The following is a 23819-nucleotide window of genomic DNA, read 5'->3' as shown; positions in this document are numbered from 1 at the left end:
GCCTCATGTTGATATCCTTGACGTCGTAGCCGTAGCTCTTCAAGTCCGACTTGATCCTTAACATCTTGGCCAGATGAATGCTCACATCGCCTGTTGGCGAGCCCTTGAGCTCCTTGCGCTCATCGCACTCCCGGAGAATGATGCTCTCCATGATCGCCGGGTCCATGCGCCTCTCGTAGATCTCGCTCACCTCCGCCCACATCTCAGTGCCGGTATCCAAGTCGACCTGCTGCAAGCAGTGTGGCGGTATTGCCGACGCAACCATGCGCTGGATCTTGCACTGCTGGTGATCAAAAGCTATCTTCCCTTTCGCAGTGCTGAGTTGGTCTCTCTTGAGCCTGCCCTCCGCGATGTTGAGGATCCCATACTCCTCCGTCGTCCGCAGAAGCCACTTGCGCTGACGCCAATCGATCTCTTCGCCGTCACGAACTGGTGGAAAGCTGCTGGACCACCGGTCTTTGGCCTTGTCCAAGAACACCAGCATGTTCTCGCGTTGTTGATCAATTGTTCCTTGGCGTTGTATTGTTATTCCCCTAGCGCGACTCGCTTGGGCTTATAACCCTTTTTGAATGTGAATGGTGGAAGAGCAACTGATGGATTAGAACTTGGGCGTTCTCCCTGCACCTAGCTCCTAGAATATGCACCTGGACCGAGAACCCCCCCCCTCCCGCGACCCCTTAGGCCACTTTAACTGCCAACGGTCATCCGAAAAATCGTATTTGAATCCGTTTATCAACAGAGAACAGATGAAAATATAATACCGCTCGTTCCTGAAGAGATACCAGTCTTACGTTGCTAATAGTTGTCGTGCACCTAACAAAGAAAAAGGAGTAAGCGGACATCGTTCACACACAACACAAACGCTTTTGCTGCGAAAAATCGATTTCTGACGTGGAGAGCAAAGGACAGTTCCTTCTTTGAAAGAGAAAGAACGACTTAAGGTTTTAAAAATTTCCAACTGAATTAAACGAGCTAGTGCTTCCTAGCTACATATAAAACACGTCGAGGGCCCCTAGAGGTTTTACTAGTAGAACTTTGGGCTCCTATAAATCTGATTTTCAAAATTAAGGGTGTACTGAGGTTAAATCTCAGCTTTAATTGATACAAGATCTTTTGAGCTCAACTTTTTTGTCGAAAGTATCCAGTAGAAGTGACTGGTTACGCCACCCACTTTGAAAGACAGAGACACGTCAGTCGCGTCACTAGTACAGAATCCAAGTTAGAACCAACATTCTGTACAACAATCTGTACACAGAAAGTTTATGACTTCTTATTAAATGCAAGACACGCATGTGATGACACCATATTGTAATCTTTTTCTATAATTTTCGCAATGCATACAGAAGGTATCTCATTACAAAGAAGGATTGATGAGTCTGCAGTGCTAACTACCGCATATAGGATGGCCTTGCACGGTGCACGGTCCTTATAGGATATAACCACTGGTCTCTTGATGAGCTAGGGACTTGATTCTAAAACTGCCATATTAAAATTTATAATATCAAAATATATTTGGTTTTAATATCTAATTCACACCACCTCGTTACTTTTGTCTCCTTACGTACCGTGTACTTATCATGATACTTTATTATGGTCTTCTTCATGATTGTCTCTCAGATTTAGAGTGAAGCTTAACCGCTGAATATATGCGTACACCATAGCTTGATACATCATCCATTACAGGCAGCCCCCTGGATATCATTTATTTCGCAAAGATACCGCCTCTCCTCATCAAGACTTGCGCCCACCAAAATTGCACACTCCAACAACTACAGTGTCCTATATTGACAGTCCGATTTATGGTAGAATAAGTTTTTGGCGCAAGGTTGTAGACTGCCATCTGATCGGATAAAAGGGACGTTTATACGATCCAACGCGACACGAGAAGACATGTGGCCTCGAAATAATGTCGTTTTGGGTCTATCCACAACTTATGGCGAAACCTACAGATGCTACATCGGGTATCATGAGGTTGATACCGATTTAGCATCTGTTGGTCAGACTGCATATTTTTGTTAGTAGTATCATGATTGGTTCGTCCTTTTCGATTGAGTATACATCAATGGACGTGAAGTTATAAATTTATTGGATTCGACCGTGTATCTGAAGTAGCAATAACGTGAATAATCAGGAATTAGCTAACAAACTGTGTGTAGTCTTAACCTAGTGTCTTTAAGTGCGGATCAAGGAAGCATTTAATGACAAACTTGGGTCAACAGGATCGTGAAAGTACGCCTAAATGCCTTTTGCTATGGGACAAATAACGCATACTTAAAGTTTGATTGCGTAGATGACATCGATCGTTCAGGAATGAGCAAGAGATCATCTAATCAGGTGTAAAGGCAAAGCAGGGGTCTTCAAATCCTGACTCGGACAACGTTTTGGTTCAAAAATCACATGGTAAGCAAACCTTTCAGAACAGAGTTTTTACTCGTGGCACAATCAGAGCGTGAACAAAGTTTATATGCTACTCTTGGAGGTACGTATCACTGTTCTAGCCACGCCGGGGTTGTTTTTGAAGTCATCTATGACAATACTTGCATGTAGCACTAGCTGTATTTGACAAATAGTTCTTAGTAATCTACGTACTACGCTACGTATGCCTTTCAACAGCCCTTTCTTTCATGGACGTCTTTCGGCCCAAAGTACTTTTCATTGGTGGAGTGGGCTCACGATGCGACAAATGCCTACAGAAGCAAAGCGGTTTGTATTTAACGTTTTATACTTCCAATCACTCAGAGTTAGAAAACATACTAGCAACACCATTGCAAATATGGCATTCGGCACTATCAAGTAAAAACAAACTCACATACAAATTCATCATCAGTAATCCTATACATATAACTTGTGTGTCACAGTATTCTTTAAAATTGGCTCGATAAATAAGCATAATGCTCGGCTTAAATGGCTTGACTGTCGTCCGTGCCAGATTTAGAGAGCAAAGCTTATTAACTTAAAACTCCTACTTTAAAAAACCAGGGCTTTGATACTTCGCCACCTGGTTGCAACATCTTTGTTATTTCTTCATTGCACGACAGCATGCTAATTGAAGAAAAGGTTTTCATGAACACTGCGCGAGTATATTAAAGTGGTCGATATTAATCGAGACCGGACCACCTGATGGCCGGTGGCTAAGTATCTTTTCAAGTCCACTCAAGGATCATGTCGGTCTTATGCAAGTCATGACTAAGCTTGAGAAAGCCGCAACAAATTCATCTTGACGATACTTTGCTACTGACATTCATGTCAGGTCTAGTACTTCCATATCTATCCAGTATGAAAAAATAGGAAATCCGAAACGTAAATGGATACTGACATTATGTTATAACTACTAACCGCATCTTTAAACGCCTTACACACACCTCGCCGACTATAGACTCACATAACAACATTCAGTAGCTATAATTTCGACATCGCATCTCATTCTTCATTAGCAGCGAAGCTATTGATGGCAACTTGGGCAATGCGCTGTTTATCTGCTTTTGAGAAATTTGTAATCCTGGCACGTGAAACTGAGTTGCCGGACTCACAGCTGGAACTTCTAAGATCTCAATTTTTTCGTCAACGTTGACATTCTCAACCTCATTAATGGGTGAGCACGGTTCTGACAGCATTAGCTCAAAAGCTGCTTTGCTGCTTGGACTTGCAGGTCCTCTGAGAATCGTTTTCAGCTTTGATTGCTGCTTGAGCAGGTGATCGTTGTACGAACGACGCTGGAATTCGGACTCACAACAGCGCAGAGCCTTTTTGATAGACCAGATGCTTTTGCGCAGTCCGCGAATCTGTCGATGTGGCCAACGTGGAACCCCATTTTTGCGGCAGATCTTCTTCATTAGTGTCATACAGATGCCAAAGGTGTTTGCCACCTCAGCCAGCGGTTTTTCGAAGTGTGGACGCAGCATCTCTAAAGTAATAGATTTGGAGGCATTAACCACCGCACGAACACGTTTCTTTGCCGGAGAATGAGTACAAGAAGCTAAGGGCATCGCCGCAGGAGACATCATTGCCGGAAATCGCGATTGCGCATAACTAAAAGTAGCGTGCACGCGCGACGGCAGAACGTTGAGCGGAGGTAGTGCTGTACGCTCTCGAGACAGATACTTGGGAGTGAGCGACAGTCCGTCAAATTCATGCTGTTGTGGTGGTATTCGATGAATCTCTCTGGTCGGCAAGTGTGGAAAGTAGGAGTACGTGGACATGATTCTGGTCCTGGCGGTCAATTGAATAATGACGAAAGTTCGTGCCATGTTCGACACGGGGAAGGTTTGCCGGTCGAGCACAGTGGACAGGAGAATGGCTCTCTTCCGTTGAAGAGTCACAGCAGGCAAGACTGAAGAGGCAGGGTCAGTCACATTGTTCCATATGTCGACCTTGTGGTCAAACATGACCTGGGTCAAGGCTAGACATCATCTGCTTATTATCCAGGTGGATGACAGCCTCCAGCTGTTAACAAAATCCAAAGCATCAATAGTACGAATAGACTCTCGGTGATGACGCTACCATGGTAAATGACATACAACGATAGCAATTGATGTATTTTTAGGGGTTCTGAGGAGCAACAGACTGCGTTATTATAGAGCCAGGATCACCACTTGTGTGACTGTCGTGGGGCAGGCTGGCGAACTGTACACGAGTCTTATACACTCAGCATGTTTGGTTCACAATCTTGCTTCAACCTTGCAGAAGCAATGAATGATGTATGGGTGGGATCATGCACAATCTCGAGGTGTTGTGGAATTGCGTCTTGCTTATAGAGTGCTAACAGTATAGTTGACATCATACCTAGTTTTCATACGTCCATCACATGTATGGGCCGCAAAATGCTTTAAAGATTGTTAAACGTGGCACATTGTAAACTTCAACCACTTTCTGTTAAGAGACCAACAATCGTTGAATTCCAAATACAAAAACAATCGATTGCTGTCCACGTCAAGGGTGGCTTGTGGATAAGATGCTGCTGGCGGATACCGTGTTACTTGTAGGAATCAACGAATCTTAACGAAAGACTTGCGTGACCTCAAAGCATGTCTTTATACGTTGACACAAAAGCTCGAACCTTTTTCAAACGCCACGCTGATTTCTCTCGAAAAGGTTTATAGGTAGATTGTTGATCGGATGGAAGTATCAGCACTAAAAGAAGAATGTATTGTACTGTTTTTATTGTGATGACCAACGCGTTATCCAGTCTGGGCAGTCCATAAGAGAACAAGATTTACAATTATTTTAGATATATCGCATCATAAGAGATATCATCTGGGCGCTACAAATAACTGCTGTACCATTCACAATGAAGCGGCAATCGCAACTTGTGACATTAAGGTACTGGTAAACACCTTCAGTTGGATTGCTAGAACAAGCTAATCGCATTGATCTCGTCTACGCATTGTTGCAGCAGGTCCTGTCAAGATTTTTAACTCTAAATAGTTTATGTATATTTAAAATATCGTAAAATTTTGACATATTTGGTGTGGCTGTCAGTGGAAAGTCTTCAAATAGAAGCATTATAGATTGGGTTGGCCAAATACGTGTACAAGTATAGTGTAAATTATGTTGAAATGGCTTGGCCCCTCATCGATCTCCTTGATGTTATTCAACTTCAGGATGGGTCGCAAAAATGAATTAATCTTCAAGCCGATCAACGCATGACCTATTGGATTTCTCCGACTTAAATCTAAAGAAAAGAATAATACAGCTCATGACTCACAGAATTAAGCATACTCTGATCAAGCGCATGGTACATGTGCTCGGCTCGAAGTCTTTTACGTTCAATATAGATCATTAAGTACCTGGTTTGACAACGTTATCCCCAGATATTGGTAAGACCAAGCTCGGTTGTATCGGTTAGGTTATTACAAGTCTAGTCGGCCTATTGCGGTGGCGCACGAGCTTTCGCATCGCCCACTTTTAGGTTACAGTCGTCCCTCGGATAACTCATATCCGAATAACTCATATTCTCGAATAAGTAATAAAAGTTTGTTCCACCAAGCTTTTTGGTATGTAGCCAAGTTGAGCAAAGCGCCATACCCGAGTATGGCGCTTTGCTTAACTCGCTTCCTTCGGGTCTTTCTGTCACATGGACATAATGCGACGATAGGTACTGACTAATAAAACATGAACTTTGCTGATGTAGAAGACAATGAAGTGCCATATAGTTATGCTGGACTAATCTGAAACTAGCTGCGAACTGATGGTAGTCTGGACTGTCGCCATCGTTTTGAGAGATTTCTGCAGTTCTCGAATGGGCCTGAGTACCACTCTATCTGTAGATTTCTTCACATTCAGCAGTGAAGCAGTAAATGCTAGCCTTTTAGCTTTTCTAGATTGTATACTATTTGCTCTTCCACATTTTCAATTGCTTGATAGTCATTCTCCTCTTCTTCCGTCTCCTGAATCATGGCTATAATCTCGTCGTCAATCAACTCCAGATTGGCTGTATCGTCCTCCGTCACTGAACTCAAGGGATTATTGCAAGGGAAGCCTTTTGATAGCGACGCACAAGTCGAGTTTAATGCATTGCTCATCCGTATTGGGCACCAATATTTGAGGAGATCATGCAAAGAGAGCAGTGTGGCAAAAACAATTGGCCACGGTAGTTACTGGTATCTCCTCCCAAGCTGCTTTGCTCCATTTCATTGCGGTTGGTTGATCCATCTTATGGATGTCGGTTTCACCTCGATCGTCACGACCAACAGCATTCTCAAGATGGTAACGTCGCTTGAACGCGGAGATTATTCCAGTATCCATTGGTTGGATCTTAGACGTACAGTTTTTGGGAAGGAAGACCACCTTGACATTATTCACCTCGTGATCGTTGATTATGTGAGAAATGGCGTTATCTAGTTGAAGGGGGATCCGCCTATTTTTGGTCCAAAAGAACAGTTATTGAAATAGTTGAGAGCGTAGCTAAAGCGTTTACATATTGTACCTTGATGTCGTTGCCGAGCCTTCTTAACCAGGGGGCTGGTCATCCACGCTTTCTTTTTGCCGCGATAATAGAAACCCGATTGCTCTAGCGAAGCTTATTGGTCTCTCCAATCAACAGTGGCTTGAACTTCTCTGACCCATCTGTGTTGGCAGTGAAGGTAATAGTGATGTGTTTTTACGATGCATAAGGGACGATGTTATTTAAGTCAGCCCTTTCATTAAGGACAATTTTTATCTGCAAACAAACTTACTTTGTCGTGTTGACGTCCCTCAATCTGCTGTTGTGCAGCGGTCTTTTTTGTAACCATGGAATGAAATAGTCTAACGAAGATATCAATCAAAGAATCTCCATTTAAGATACGCTGCTAACATTCAGACCAGTTTCATCCATGTTGAACACATCCTTCAGTTCATACCGAGCAATGACTGCTAAGAACGCAGGAAGGACAGCATCTATTATTGCCTGACCTGCTGCACCACTCTCACCACGGAACCTGATACAACGTTGCTTGCTCCTCTCTTTAAAGCGTTGCAGCCATCCATTGGAATATTGACGTGCATCCTCATGCAAGTCAAGTTGGTCATCAACCACATTTGCTTTTTTTCAAGTGAATGCTACATGCCTTGTCTGGAAATGAAACACCCATGTTGTCAAGGCTTCATCGAGCTGCGGGTGATTACAACGAGAAGCCATTTGACCGAAAGCTTAACATCTGTCAGTACTTGATCTCGCAATTCTCTTTGAGGATGCTGTAAATGATAAATAAAGTAGTTTCAACGCCAGACTCCGGATAATCCCATGTCGCAAGCGCACTTTAACTCATCTAATGAGTTTTGGCCTTTTGGTTGCAGTCCTCGAGCCTCTGCACATATGTTAAACGTGCTGGTGGCATATTTATCGTAAATATAATTTTGCATTGAAGTTCACCGCTTGAATAAGTTTCGCAAAAACTCGGATAACTCATAACCTCGACTCAATCATAGATATTTTACCGCATTCATTAGTTACCTGAGGGACGAGTGTACAATGATGATCCCACAATCAACTGTCTCCTCCAAATGTCATTAAAGTCGGCACAATTTGTACTTCAAAATTGAAGGTCTGGGTAGGAGGATGGCGATTACAAGCCTTATCAAAAACTCAGCAAGTTATTAGAGCACTACTTTTTCTCAATGTCGTCTCCAGTACAGCATAGATCGGTTGGACACACAATGTGTGATCGTATCACATGATGAAATCTCAAGTATACAAGTCAGAAAAGTCTATATCGCGACGAATGTTTAGGTAGAGAATAAGCTTACGACTGACTTTGTTTCTTTGTAACATCGATCTGAGTAAGCGTTTTGCATTAACGTTTTGACGTGCAAAATCACCCTGTATGCTTCGATGTTATTATTGTGCATGACGGTACCGACCTCCCTCATTTTACCTTTAACAGGGCGTCAAGTGTATTAGCTGGCGGATACATCGCACAAAGAAAGTATTACTCTTTGAGGCTGCGTTGCAAGCGCGAACAACGCCTGACCGCAAACTTCCAAACCCATACATGTATTCGTGTCTAATTCATCTTAAATATGCAAAGAATCAGTCTTTATGGATTGAAACTGGATTCATGTTACACTATTTACAATCATAGAACCTTATGTACTGTATAGCGGTGGGCTTGCTCCACCTTTTAATTAAGTCCATCATCATCTTCCATCTATACTTATCACGATGACCTCATCATTGCGGAATTTGTGGGATGGCCATACTTTTCCTTTAAGCATTCCAAAAATTAAACTCTTCAGCACCAAGTATATATTTGTTAATAGTGCGGTAGACTATTAGAGAAAACACACTAAACCACAGCCTGCGATATTTCCCATGGATGCCGAGATAAAACTTATCGTATTCTGCACGACCAAAGACGAAAAAATTATCAAAAAGGTCCGTGGGTGTAATGGTACTCGAATAGGATTTTTTAAGTAGGATCTCATATACTGTTGTACACAGAAAGATCCCAAAAATCATTATATTTGAGATCAGCCTGTGCGCGTGGCTGAACTCAAGGTTTTGTATATGAAGCACAATTCACCACTTCCCATAAGCATTCCGACGCAACAAATTTCACGTCGAGAAAGTGATTTAAACTTTCCACACCATGCTTTGCGCGGATGGAAGCGTTTGTGTCGTTGCAACGTTTATGTTAAAGGCCCTTGACGTTTAACTCAAAATATGATCCCATGAACTAAGTAATTTTCATGATACACTCCTTTTTACGTAATACCGGGTGTACATCTCTGTCACCACATCGTTTAGGATTCTCAGCACAGGAAGATGCATATTATATTGTTGGAGATAGATGGTTCGTCTAATTTATATCTAATTCCAACAGCTTCATCACCGAAACTTTTACGTTCCAATACGTTAACTCATTCTTCTTCGAAGTTCTTGTTTACATCACCAGCTCGGTACAGCCTCGCCTGTATATTTAAGGCAAGACTGCTATCACCTTGTGCTTTTCAGCCCTCCCAATTCACAATAAATGCTTAGCATAATCTCTTAAACATCCTATACCTCACACGGTGAGCGGCATTGTCAAATCATGACAAAGGATGATCTATCGCTAATGACACCATGGTCTGATCTGCCTACATGTCTTTCAAAGATGACAGGTCACCACCTCATTTTCCCAAAAGCTGCCCCTAGCACGAACACATCCTTCTCCTGAACAAGATGAGATGTGAAGAATTCAGTGCAAAGCTTTCTTCATACTACTAACAGAGCTTAGCCCTAAAAATCGCGACATAAGGCTGCTTGCCACCCTTTCATAATAAAATAGATTGGGCACCAGCTCGAAGCTGCATCTACCTACCTCAACCCGCAAAATGCATTGACCATGACTCATACACGTCCGTGCCTTGCGACTTTTGCTCAACGCTCCTAGCAACAGCATTGTAGAAGTGTGTTGTCTCATTTCAGACCTGCATAAAAGTTGCTGCAGCTTCTTGCGTATGCCGAAGCATTTGTATTTAAAGGCAGATGTAGATTCATGCTTCACCGAAGAACTATCTTAAGTGAAGGGCATGTCATGTATTGTCTTCGACTTTCAGTAGATGCAAGGCTCGAGACATTCCAGCCTGTACACAAATAAAATGAGATTGCATCTTGCTTTAAGATGGAAGGCCAAAGCAGAATTCCCTTCCAAATCTTAAGGCTTATTTTCAAGGTTCGGGAAGTATTCGACACTTGGGTTGATTCGCCCATCGACAGACTCACGCAATAGTATCCGAATTTGACAGAACATATATTCTCTTTCATTTGAGGCGGAAGCGCGTTGCTATCAATTGCACGACGTCCCTGAGTTTATCAACATTATTTGTAGCGTTGATAACCCATTACATTAATCTTGACAGCTAGTGAATTTAGATTGTGAGCCTTACCCCGCTTAGAGTGCGTCGAGTCATTGGGGTTGTAGGAATAAGAGCTGGATGCCCACAAGGTACAATATAGCTTTGTTTTCCTCATCCGTTCATCTACAACTTCTGAAACTAGACTAAATTCCGAAAGGTATCAGTTGCACGGCTTTTCATGGGAGTTTCTTTGTAATACTTCTAAGTCGAGAGACCAACAGACACTTAAAACGTACATGTCTTCACTTAAAGCTGCAGAGGTTCATAGCTAACGGTCCCCTCTATTTATACTCAAATTTGCTGAAGGTTACCGCCTCTGGTGCGCTCTTGGAGCCTTAACTTCATCATATCGACATACTTTTGCGAGTTAAAACTGCGTTGCTCTTATAATTCGCATAAAAAAATTATCCATTAAATAAGGCTTAAACGCCTGAAGGTACAGATATGCAAGTCTTTGCACCGTCTTATCATCCGGATATCGCGCAGTCGTATTCCAAATCTACGCCTTTCGAACGGATTAGCTGAGCTAAGCCCAAAAGTTGAGAATCTTATAGCTCGGATAACGCCTGAGTTATACAGGGTCGTTTAAAACTATATATCTATAGATCATCTCCGTGCTGGCGCAAGTTGCATCAAGTCTTTCGCGTAAACTGTACTTCTTCCAATGACGCGGAAAAAGCCTACGATATCTTAGCCTGAATATGCTAGCGCATTGAGCTGTCACTCAGGCCAAAGCTGGACCAATTTAACAGCTCACGTCCAGCAATTTATCGTCTTTACCTTTGTTTTTTAATGACTGAGACTCAGTTGAAGCGTTCGTTCTATATAAAGTTCTACAACTGTCCCTGATACACTCACCGACGCGTTAACATCTTATGTGTGAACAGTTGCGCTATCCTCTTCGCACCACCATGAACCAGGAGCCCTTCAGCGTCAAAAACATTTACGCTCAGCATAATAATGGGTGCCCCGTTTGCCTCAGGTATTGCCGTAGAGCCTATAAACATTTGTATTCTCAGCCATAGTATTGCGCACTTGGTACAAGGGACACAAATTCATTGAGACGAAGTCTGTGGTAATGCTGTAAAGTGTTGCTGGGATGTTATTATCATCTCGAATACTACTGGTAGCCTCTCCTTACTAAGGTTTGTGACGGTGTCAAAAAAAAACAGGGCTTTTTTGGAATGGGGCCTGTAGAGGTATCCAACTACGACTCATCACAAACTTGATGGGCGGAAGAAACACGCTTCAGAATCGATGTCTCTCCGCGAAAGTCCACATGTAATTTCTCTCCACCAAGCTATCAATGCGCTCCATTTTAACTATCTCTTTGCGGATAATCAGCGGTTGACATATCCAATCTGGTGTCTAGCATGTTGTGCAAAGTGTTCAGCAATGTCGCTTTATGTGCAGTTCTATCTATGCTACAAAGGCTACTAGTAAATCTATTGACAAGAAAAATATCTATGAACAGCTTGGATACAACGTCACCATTTTTAGTATCACCAGCAGCAGCTAAATAATCAATCCTTCCAAGCTGTCCGCAAAAAAAATTAAATACCGGCATTATGGGACGTGACTTTCTTAAGACTGACGATATAGCCCATACTAATTGGCTGTCAATACTCTGCACGTACCGACATGCTGCTGTATGCGCCGACGTATGCTGCAAAGGTGTACCGGTAGATGAGTGGACAGAAAACACCTTCCGGTATGGAGGGGGTCGGGTGAAGAAAATTTCTTCCCCTGCACGTGGAATGTATAGATGATTTTTTATTCGACCTTGCTTTAAATGAGCTAAGCAGGTTGCGAGTGCAATCTGTAAGCTAGAAGGTCGCGCGCAAGTATGAGCAATTACGCGTAATACATCGGTTTATGAGGCGCATCCAGGATGTTTTGGAGCGAGAGATGTCGTGGGTGTTCGCACAGCTTAACCCGGCGTATAGGTGGTGATCAAAGTTTTGTGTATCCGTCAAAGGAGGCGTTAAATGACAAACTAAACCGAGGAGGCAAGGCCTTTATCGCCACAATAGCGTCTGAACCTGTTCTGAAGCCGGTTATGATTGCCATTTTCCTTGTGATTCTCCGAACGGGTGTGGCGTGCATCGAGTCGCCACACATCCACCCAACCTTAAAAAAGAAAGTGATGGGCATCGAATTTCGTGCGGAGACGACTTTCAATGCCGCCAAGATAGACGGAGTGCTGGAAATACAAGCTTTGTATGCACGCCAGAGGCGACAGAATTTTTGCTCTGCGGCACACATATATATTAAATTTGCAACGTTCTAAACATTTACGCCTTGCGTCTCTACGTTGCCCTCAGCCGACACGTGTGAAGAGTTGAGCTCTCACACAAGGGCGTATGACGAACCTCTCACGGGGTAGCGTCAAGTACTGAGACAAAAAGATTTATATTGTATCTAACATAGGACGTGGTTAGAACAATCCAGCTCTTAAAGAAACGGTTACGTGTGAGAAGATGAACGGATCACAGCTCAAAGTTGTTGGTTGTCGAAATCGACTTCCAGTATTTTGTGAAGCTGCTTTAAGTCTTGATGTATTCATAATTGTCGCGAACAAAACATCAAACAGAACATGACTATCATAAAATGTAGACGGCAAGCGGAGGCATTTAACTTGCAAAATACGGATACGATATCCGTGCATCTTGCTCGGAAAAGTGACGTGGGTCCTGTTGTCCCTTAAAGTAAAGTTCGAGAGTCTGGCAGCATAAAACGTTACCTCGTCTTGAGCCTGACCTCATGATGTCATATCCTTCTGGCATGACGTTACCTTGATGACATGATCTGAATGTCAAAAAGAGTTGATCCATGAATTTTTTCGATTGGAATTTTGGTAGGTCATGGAATCACCTCTGCAGTAAAGCTGAAGTGAATTTGGCACAATGATGATATGCAAGGGTTTAACGCAGTAGGGATTGTCCATATCCTATTGCTGATAGGCCTCAAGCGGAGATCAAAGGAATAAGCGGTTGTATGCAGTTAATTCAGGTTGGTATAGAAAATAGAGATTGTGTATATATCGTGCCTCTAAGTTTGAGCGAAGAAATGTTGTGGTCATCACAGTATATCTTGGGATGTATGACAATGGTGCAAGTGTGTAAAAGTCACTGTGTGTCGTGGTCTTCTTAGAATGGGCCGTGGTAACAGACAGCTGTAAGTCGAAATCGAAATTGACAGACCAAGCCTTGAAAATATTGAGGCTAGTTGATTATTGTCACGATGCGGCGGTACAGCTGATTCCGCAATATCATGTGATAAATTTATAACGCGAAAAAGTGATGCTATGACTGTTCTTGGCAAAAGATATTTCTCACTCGTGAACACTGTGACCGTTGTAGTCCAAAAACATCTAGAGATATCAAAATGGAGCATAGGTTGAGCTCATAAAACTATCCCATATAATGTGTGAATGGAATCATAAGACGGTGAAGCCACAGAAATATTACGTTTGGCACCTGAGGAAAAGCTGAGCTTATCATCCTACACGTATAACTTAATGTTAAGGACGATTGCAGATCACGGAGTGTAATTAATAATGCAGCTGGTCAAATTATCTACAAATACTATATATTCGTTGCTAAGGGGATACCACAAATGTTGACCCCATACTACGTAGTGTGTCATGAACTCAAACGAATGTTCGGAGTCAGATTTTAATCACACAAGAGCGGCGATACCCAGGGAACATTGCTACGCTTTATTCTGCAAGGTACAAATCACATTTGGTAAATGAGAGTAAATATTCACTCTCGGTGCTGACTTTCTGTGGTGGGTAGGCTAACGGCAAAACGCAAACTGTGCATGCCGATGATAGGCTACATGCAGCCGCAATGCATAATGTATGTTTAAAGAGCAGTATAGTCGACTACGATTTGTGAAGTACTGTAGATCTAGCTATTACTTGTCATCAACTGCTGGTAATTCCTCTCACAGCGGTGGTCTCCAAGCGGTATACTATGATGGTGGCTGGATATACGCCACAGAAGCTGTCTAATGCGCCAGAGTAAAATTTGAATAGCACAGCTATTTTATTCACATCGTTGCTATGCACCAATTCATTTCGCCTAAAAATTTATGGATTTTGCGAAAAGTCAGATCTGGAGATCCACATTTTTGAGCCATCGTGAGCAGCGCTCAGATGTATACACTCAATCGATACGGTCACATGTGTCACATGTGTTGCAGACGTTGATAAGATCCTTATTATGTATTGCAGCATTTGGAGGCAGGTCTCGATAAATAGATGGCATTGTAGCTTTAAAGTGCCTTTGTAAGAAGAACCTGTGATAATGGCTTGGCCTGACCACCTACTTACACATATACACTGAAAAATATTCCGATGTGGCACCAATCCTCACAAATCTTTCAAAATGTGTCGAATGGCGATAAAGTGCGGCAAGAGTGGCGGCCTAGAAGGCAATAAATTTTAGCCTCACGCTTGCCGCGATTTGTTCTCATCCTATTCAGAATCAGCCATTTTATGTTGTCTATGACGCTACAACCTTTTGAATTGACTGCATTTTATTCTTGAATATGGCCAATGGGCGTCAATACTTGATTGCATTTGAGTGTTAACTTGAAGTGGCAAAGAAATATAACGTTGCTCTTGACCAGATGCTACTTGCAATGAAGCATGTCTTTTTCAAATCTAAGATTCATCTGCTTTGCTATAAGGCGCGTGTGATCCGTGAAGATCATTCCTTGACAAGCACAGTAGTACCGTGCCAACATTTTCGTCGAGAAAGGTGCGACGAGCATGCTTATTTGCCGAGTACACTTTCACTGTAAGGTCGTAGTTGGGTCGGTTTAAGCTTTGGACAGCAAAGCTTCGGTGAGATGAAACCTCATTTTGTCAAAGTGCGTAATAGGGCGTCTGTACCATTGTGTATCATCATTAGGGTGTAGTAGTATATCACATTCGTTACGTGTAGTGGTGTGTCGCCATGAATCCAGCAAAATTAGAGTACTGTACAAGTCGCATGTCTTACTCATTTGGAAAAGTAACTCAGTAATTGGCATAAACTCGATGTTAAGATGGTCCAGTGTGACGTGAGTAAGAGCATGTGTACACCTGAAAAACGTGTCAGTGAGAGATTCCTTGCGGCATGTATCCGCCCCTCGGCCAGCCTACCGGGAGTGACAAAGCGTTGAAACTCCATAGTCATGATTTTCACCGACGGTCATCGAAAAGTCGCGTCTCGTAATATCAGTATTGTGGTTTCTGTGTAACGTTAGAGCAAGTGAATCAATTGGTCACTGTAAGAGATACTGTAACCGGTGAGGATATAGTCAAGCTGTACCTCATTACAAATTTTGACGGCACTGCTTGCCAGAAGCCTTTCTATTGGACTGAGAACCGCACTTTTAGTGATACCCTGGCGACCTTTGCTGAACATGCTAGGTAGCAGATTGAACAAGTCAACCGCAACTCATTTTCAAAAACATGGTCAGACGGAATGAGCTTACTGCTTAATAGTAGCTACGTTTCGATGCGCTTGCGCGGAAAGACCGAGTGCTGGACCGAGTCACTCCTACTAATTTAGCTATTGTTAATCAGCATTTTGCATTCCTTGATAGACTTTTCTCAATATAAATAATAATTTAATCTGGAGTTCTTTTCGACACCGCCACCATTCTTATTCAGGTCTAGGCAATTACTAACGCTTGACGTTCTGAGAAAATATCAACTCGACTGCATTTCTTAGTTACACGACAGATTTCATCTAACAAAACTGTGCATCATGTCTACGATACCATGACTGAGGCCCAGGCAGTTTAGAAGCAACACGGAGATGCCAGATGCATATCAAAATGTCGAAGACAAAAGCTTCTCCTGCATTTTTACCTATTTAATCAGTAACTAAGGTTTTTGAAACATGTTGTGAGTGCTCTTCATTTGTCTGTAGCAAAGTTAAAATTAGTCGTACTTTAAAACATCTCCAAAAAACTACGAATACATCGCGTGACTATAACCACATTACGATGTTGATCTTAGGAGCAGCTCGGATGTTTTAAATTTTATTACAGATAGATTATGTGTAAACCATTTCCAGAAGCTGATCGATAATTTATACTAGGGTAACAAAGCGGTTTTTCTGCTGGGGATACTCCACATTATAGTTTGTTCTAAAGGGCGCTGTTGATAACTGTGCGCAAAGCATTTGTAAGCGCCCACCAGTACTGTCGACATTCTACAATCAAGGATAGCTGATTAAAGTCGGCCGCAAACGGTCAATCTTCGCTGGATTTGTCGACGAGAAACGGGTGGCCCTACTGTAAGATGGCGCTCTTCACAAAAAGTCTCTTAAACACAACACACGCTTGTGCGACGATGAAGCGATTCCCGACGTGATGGGAGAAGGACAGTCCCGAATTGAGGATGAGAAGAACGACTTTATACTTTGAAGGTATATTTGCAATTGAACAAAATGGGTCAGGGCTCCTAACTACATGCAAAGCACCCTAAGGGCTTCTAAGATTTTACTAGTAAAGCATTGATCTCATGATTTTTAAATCAATGATGTACTGAGGTTGAACCTCAGCTACAACTATTGAACAATATGAGGTGTATGGAGCTTGAATCTCGAAAGCTTGCGCTTCAATTTTCGTGGAAGGTATTCAGTAGAAGAAACTGGGTTACGCCACCCGCTTCTAAAGACAGAGTCGTCACCAGAACAAATCCATAAGTAGGGACCAGCATCAGCATTCTGTATCTTACAGAATGTAAATGACTTCATATAAGAAACCACGTATGCATTTGAACCTACCACACTGTAATCTTCTTTTGTAAATTTTCACAGGTGCATAGTGGTTTAAGAGTATCCGATTACATCAACTCTACATGAATTGCCCGTCAAAGCGCTCATACTACCGGCGGTACACCATGAAACGAACAGCAAAGCAGAGTGTTGAAATCAAGTCCTGGAATACGTACTTCGTAGTTACACTACGTCGTTTAAGGAGTGGAGTGAGCTTCCCCCTCTAGCTGAGTTTGCGTTAAACGACCCACGCTTGTATTGACAAGTCATTCGCCATTTTATGCGAGCTAAAATATTTATCGTGGAGCCCTACTTTCATAACGGGCGAGATCTCACTATAAGTTAGGGGAACAATGTATACAGAGCCACAGTCAGACGTAAAGTGCGGTCAAAGCATTAAAATCAAGTTTTGACTCAATGAGACTTCTAGACAACATGACAAGTCATGAGAAACAGGACGTCGTTTGAGATGCAATTGCAAAAGCTCCAGATGTGCGAAAAATGCAGATAAGCTGACGGATGATCAGGAGAGTGTATAATGATCTTGTACTGCTAAGCACAACAAATCTGCCTGAACATGCAGTGAAAACCTGGGAAGCAAAAAGGTTTCGCCATGATTCATTAGACTGGTCAAGGTGCTAAAATGTAATAGTGATGCGTATATATTGTCCATTTCCACACGCATGCGTCTACATCTTGCATTTTCTGCACATAGGCTTAACCCAATCCTTTCGAGTGGATCTGCCAATCGTCTATACCCTTGTTAGATGACCGGGGTACTTATCAAGTTTCTGAATATTTCACGAGAAATAACCAACTGCTTGTGCCGAAGATTCTTCTCTGCGTACAAGCGTGGATGGGCAATGAAAAATTGCTCCTTTATTGGCTCCAACGTAATGGCCTTCACCACAGAATATCTCGAAAACAGAGGCTGTCCCTTCAAAGAGCGTAACAGGTTTTATTGAGTCAGCTCATGTGTCTTCTCGTCCTCCCAGAGTCAAACAAGCGCATCATGAAGCTGTTGAAATCGTAGTTCAAAGCGGGAACTCAAAGCCGATTCGGGCTGAACCATTAGTAAGGACGTCGAGTTTGAATTCTGTTTTGTAGCAAGATTCGGAAATTTCTTGAAGCGAGAGTCAAGCGTCGAGCAACGCTGCTGTAATGTCTTGTTTTGCCTGAGATGAGTGCCCATTCACGACCAGAGTAGCTCAATCACTTTAAGTTTCAGGACTACAGTCGCTATCGGACTATCATGGTGAGCGTCGTTGGTTGGCTGAGGCGATTGTCGATCACGAGATGCAATCAACTCGTCATCGTTGAAAAGGCAGTAAAATCATCAATGCTTGGACACAGTTCGGTCGCGTGGTTATCCATCAGACCACGTGGGAACCTCGACAGGCCGTAGAGTCTAATTTTCCAGACGTGGTCCGCAGCTTTGCAATTTACTTATAGTGTTTCGAACGGCAACACTAGGACAACCAGGGCTTGGTTCTGCTTGGTCGTGGTTGCGAGACTGTCAGCACCGACTCGTAAAAGCAGACGCTCCAGCTTGCTATTGTCCTCAGATCAAACAGATATTAGCTGCGATAGGCTGGGTCGAAAAATTACGATTACTGAACCGACGCCAATAAAAAGGTTTCATGCAGATCTTCTTGTCTCGATCTGAGTGAAAAATCAAAAACGCCAAAGCGTTCTGGGGCCGTTCTTTGCCGTTTAGGCGGAGAAAGGTGCTTTATCTTGGCTTGTTTACTCGTTTGCTTCATCGCTGATTAGAAAGCGAACGCCTTGAAAAGTCTGCCAAAATGTTTTTGACTAAGGAGGGGTGATGTGATCAGCTACAATTTGCAATTACATGAAGCTACATCAATGTGCCTTCTGTGTGCATTATGGGAATTTATAAAATGGAGAACACAGTATGTTGTTCCTACATGTATGTGAACTCTAAAATAAAGTCACTAACATTCCGTGTGATGCAAAATGTTGGTTTCTACTGGAAGATTTGAATTGGTGGCAAAACCCACGTATCTCTGTCTTTCGAAGTGGGTGGCGTAATTTATTGGAAAAGTCAAAGCACAAGTTACACCCAAGGGACTGTAGGGAACAACGCCTTCTTGACATCCGCTTCTTTGTCATTGGAACTGGCCAGATTTGATATACTGATCATGTCGGTGTCATTAAGAATGGTTTTTTTTTTCCTGGAAGTCCCCAAGACAAGGGGTATCTATCGTGCAGAACTGGTATTACGACAACTTGATGTACAGCTGTTGATCTTAGCAATTTTGGAGTTCATGACCAAAATCTCGGAATTCTCTGCGATGTTCTAGCTTTGTGTGAAGATGTAAAGTTGTTAAAGTATATGCGCATAACATCGCGCATTTCACTACATATTCATTGGAACAGGTGATTAATTGTGCCAGGACTACCACTAATTAAAAGGTGTTCAAACAACTTCGAATTTAGTAGTGGATGATAAATCGTCACATCTGAGTTTTAAGTAGCACAGACACCGCAGCAGATCTACACGAGAAAACCAATGGCTATGAAGACATGGCGGAAATTGTGTTTTCCTTTATAGGTTTGATATGACAAAAATTGTTTCTGTTCAGTTGATGGAAGTCCTAAACAATACACGCAAAATGCCAATACGAGATGCAAATCTCTTGGACGATTGATACCTGTTTTGACCAGTTCTTTCGTACAATTTTAGATGGCTTTGTGTTGCCCATGCTGTAGCGCCTCTGATGTGCCACGCCTGTTTAGTACCAGGGCTGAGTTTGATGGTATTTGGATATTTTCAGAAACAAGTGGTACTGGGCTCGGACACAATTTAGCGGCGCTTCCATACCACTTCATACTCCGGGTTCCCTTTAGCTGTATCGAGCAGCTTTCTTTGAGTCGTGCGGGCTGATCAAAAACACGTACTATACATCTTCTTTTACGCATTTCATCCAGACACTTCTTCATTGAGATAAATTCGTTTCCATCGTCGCCACTGTGTTCATGTCGATCTAAGCTGAAGATCTCACGCTGATGTGGTCAGTGCCGCTTTACCAAAGAGAATTGAAGAAGTGGGATGACCTGACCAAAACTTTGCACAAGTGTACGTCGCCATGACATTTCCCATCACCAATCGTCTTAAAGTTTGTCACATGGTGTCGCGGTGTGGTTACAAATAATCGACTTACCGGGTCCGATGTAATTACTTTACAAGATTACATCCACAATAACCTTGACATCTAGAAGTCACATGTATCTAAGTACTCTCTAGAGTGATAATTCGAAAAATGAACATTTATTGATTCGATACCCACCTACGTCTTGGTATCTTCCTAGTTAGAGCCCACGAACCTAAATTTTGTACATTTGTTAGTGCTCCATCTGTGCAAAGGGCACGGTTTTCCCGTTGCAATCGTAAATCTCAGTCAAATTTTGAACTAGCTTGTTTTTGTCGTGCGCTGATCGGTTAGCATAGAGTTTGGAGTGCGAAGGCAATTGCGAAACGATCTTAAATCATTTAAGCAATCACATATAATAATCGTCCTTGTGAGAGATACACAACACTACTTTCATCACTGCGTCATCATGCTGTTTCGAAACACATAAATCGCACATGACATCGTAGAAGTTGCAACACAGCACAGAGCAGTTGATAAGTCTTAGCCGGAAATATACCGCTCAAACGCTCGTTATCAGATGCTTTAAAGACAAAGTGACACAACGTCAAAGTTGGTATGCTCGGGTTTGATGTGAGTGTCTTGATTTTCATAGAACCGAATTGAATGTTCTGTAAGTGCATCTCGGTTCCGAATGAACACGCCGCGGACGAAGCATTATTGTAAAGCATTGGTTTGCTCATACGTGATTGTCATTCAAATAAATTTGTCAACAACGGTCGAATGCGAAAAGTAAGATGCAAAGAGTTCAGTCATTTAAACTCCATCCAGCAAACATTGACGCAAGTCACTTGTGAAGTGCCCGCGCCTAACCCACTGCTTCACCCATTACAATTGACTCGATTTAGCAGAGCTTCAGACATTAAGGTTAAAAAACGAGCTACTGATGAACAATTTCCATTTTGACGACCGACTCTGGCAGAGGTATCTCGAGGTACTCTACCGTATGAAAGCGAATTTTCTTCAGCAAGCCATGATCTTCAAGACATTTCACCGAGTTTTTGAAAGCTAAAGGTGTGAAAAATAACAACTTTTTGCGACAAGCCTCGTAGACTGACTGGTAAGGTGCGTATTTTGCAACCTTTGACGTACGGCTCTGAGCATTCAATTGCTTTGAAAGTGCGAGCTGTTGGCGCGCAACTTCTTGCAGCATCGCTACATCCGTTGGTGTCAAACTTTGCAAAATAAATTTAACACCGCTGCTCGTGATATCCGCCGTTTTTGCACATTTCGCCAACTTCAGTTCAATTTCGTGTCTGTACGGCTGGCACGTGTCAATATTCCGACTAAGCCATTCAAACCGGAGTAAATCTTCCTCACTCCAAATTGAAAGTCCATTAATATGATCCATTGAAGCGACAAGATGAATAAATGGTGCTTGTGCTAGCCAGCTCAAGCATAACTGAGTTTCTGGATTCCGTAATGCTGGACCATCGATGGAGTGTACCATGAGATAAACGAGATACGAATGTCGTGATGCTTTGAGTTCACCAATGTCTCTACACTAAACAATTTAAACAAAAACTCACACATTCAGCTACTCTACACTTTCCAAACACACATATTAATCATTCTACCTGTTGAGAAAGCGATCGATTTTGCTTCACGTCAATGTTTAAAATCTAAACAATATACGTCAAATCACGCTTGCAGACTAGAATCAAATATTTCATTCTCACCTTCGATTGTATTGTCTCAATCAGATATTTAAGTGATATAACTGGCAAGTAACCATGTATTTGTAGAACAAACCCATCGCTAAGCCATGTGGAGGCAAAATCCTACGAGACACGACATAATTAAAACTTTTGAGTGATACTCAATCAAAAGCAATTCTTTTACTTGCAGTAGCGCCAATTTAGAGCCCACACCGTAAAAAAGCAAGTTAAAATTCGCAAGAAGCTCACACTTCCACGTTGAAAAAAAGTGCTCGAAGTGTTTATACTGCGGTATCCTGTGCTCGTCCACCGCTCGTAACTCCGCCACCATCTGGCTATGCGACGGCAAATCAAGTTTTCTAATACATTCAATCTCAGTGTCCGCCTCTTGCTCATTTACTCGCTGCCTTTTGCTCTGTATTCGACTTGGACTCGCGTCGTTTGTAACATGTTGCACATTTTGACTTCGTTTTCTCACCTTAGAGGGTGCGCGCTGTCGAATCCGTTTCGATGTAAAGTAAGCATTTGCAGAAGCTGCACCTAGTTCCACACTATTGCATCGCTCTGTCCGCCGTAGATTCCAGCGCGCACGAAGACCATCGAGACTCATACGCAGTCGCCACAATTAAAAACAGTAGATACTAATTTTAAGCCTTAAAAACACGGTCTTTTAAAAGCATTATCATTTGTGACAGATTCGTTGTATAATGTCAGAAACCTCAAATTCGAGAGAACCAATGCAACAAAAGACAAGAAAACAAAAAAATCATCATTTTATTTGGCATTCAAAAACGCAGCGTAATGAGTGAGAACATTGTTGATGGCGGGAGTATCTGCAGTCGTGAGAGTTTTCGTGCGCAATAGATGATTCATGATATTTAAGAGACTTTGTGTATACAAGTTGTTCAACTTCCATTTGACAAAGATTTTAGTCTCTAAGTCTGGTGGTGAGTTTGACACCGACTATCACGAGATACAAGCGATTAACGTGATAACATACCGCTAAAACGATTAGCTTCTGGTGAACAATCTGGCAATCACAGACGAAAGTATGTTTAGATATTTTTTTTCGAAAGAAAATTATTGTTCTTATCACGATATTCTCTTTCCTTTTGTGTGGCATAAATTTCGCAATACAGTAGAGCTGTCAAAATTAAACTTGTTTAATTTAAAACCCTTTCTAAGTTGAATAAAAGATATGGACCCATGTTCGGCACCATACAGTAGAACCTGTCTAAAATAAACCGGTTTAATCTAAAACCCTCTTTAAATGAAACACTGTCCTCCAGTCTCAACATGTTTAATTTAGACCGGTTTTACTGTAGTAGCAATAGCAAAAACGGTTTTTGGCACATCAATCAAGAAAAATTCTTGACGGAGTGTGGCCGTGCAACATTGCGCATATGGTCTCCGACTCTAAACGCATAGGAGTTGGCACCGCATACACCAAAAAGCCGCGAAACGGAGAGTATCTACCATAACAAGGCAGCAAATTAGCTCTGCGATTCAAGGGTACAATGTTTCTCATTTTTTTGACTAATTTTGTAATTAGTCTTCACAATAAAATTGACGAATGTTGAGTACAATTATGATAAAATTTGATATCTTATTGAGTGTTAAATGATGATTTTTTCTACATTAAGAAGGCAATAACTTAAACTTACATACTCACAAAACTCGTCATTCAGATTTGCTGGTGACTACTTCATATCGATGTTGATTCATTAGAAGATGCAAATTTGCTGCAAAATCATTTCTTTTTTGCGCAAATTTACATTTATAATCACGAAACTAATTCGTGTCACCAACTCTATTTTTGATGTGTCCTAACTCGACTCTTTATATCTTGTGTACATGCACATAATAATGATGCAGAACAATATTTC

General features: G+C 42.1%; 5 protein-coding genes across 5 annotated transcripts; 1 reads left to right on the top strand and 4 right to left on the bottom strand.

Annotated features, from left to right (window-relative positions):
• Window positions 1-73: 73 nt before the first annotated feature.
• PHALS_08495 (uncharacterized protein) lies at window positions 74-559 on the top strand (the record flags this gene model as incomplete). The annotated part of the gene is made up of 1 exon (XM_024723851.1): window positions 74-559. The coding sequence occupies one exon, from the start codon at window positions 74-76 to the stop codon at window positions 557-559; it is 486 nt and encodes a 161-aa protein (XP_024574786.1).
• A 2833-nt stretch (window positions 560-3392) lies between these two features.
• Window positions 3393-4199, bottom strand: PHALS_08494 (RWP-RK domain; the record flags this gene model as incomplete). The annotated part of the gene is made up of 1 exon (XM_024723850.1): window positions 3393-4199. The coding sequence occupies one exon, from the start codon at window positions 4197-4199 to the stop codon at window positions 3393-3395; it is 807 nt and encodes a 268-aa protein (XP_024574785.1).
• Window positions 4200-9964: 5765 nt separating this feature from the next.
• Window positions 9965-10374, bottom strand: PHALS_08493 (uncharacterized protein; the record flags this gene model as incomplete). Its single annotated transcript, XM_024723849.1, has 2 exons — window positions 9965-10267; window positions 10351-10374. The coding sequence occupies 2 exons, from the start codon at window positions 10372-10374 to the stop codon at window positions 9965-9967; spliced, it is 327 nt and encodes a 108-aa protein (XP_024574784.1).
• A 2579-nt stretch (window positions 10375-12953) lies between these two features.
• PHALS_08492 (uncharacterized protein) lies at window positions 12954-13267 on the bottom strand (the record flags this gene model as incomplete). The annotated part of the gene is made up of 2 exons (XM_024723847.1): window positions 12954-13114; window positions 13195-13267. The coding sequence occupies 2 exons, from the start codon at window positions 13265-13267 to the stop codon at window positions 12954-12956; spliced, it is 234 nt and encodes a 77-aa protein (XP_024574783.1).
• A 7888-nt stretch (window positions 13268-21155) lies between these two features.
• PHALS_08491 (origin recognition complex) lies at window positions 21156-22543 on the bottom strand (the record flags this gene model as incomplete). Its single annotated transcript, XM_024723846.1, has 4 exons — window positions 21156-21779; window positions 21853-21897; window positions 21955-22056; window positions 22118-22543. The coding sequence occupies 4 exons, from the start codon at window positions 22541-22543 to the stop codon at window positions 21156-21158; spliced, it is 1197 nt and encodes a 398-aa protein (XP_024574782.1).
• Between the last annotated feature and the right edge of the window lie 1276 nt (window positions 22544-23819).

This window comes from Plasmopara halstedii (assembly GCF_900000015.1).
Source record: "Plasmopara halstedii genome assembly, contig: Scaffold_322, whole genome shotgun sequence".
NCBI lineage: Eukaryota > Oomycota > Peronosporomycetes > Peronosporales > Peronosporaceae > Plasmopara > Plasmopara halstedii.
Note: the sequence above shows the minus strand (reverse complement) of the source record. Positions and strands in the feature narration are given on the sequence as shown.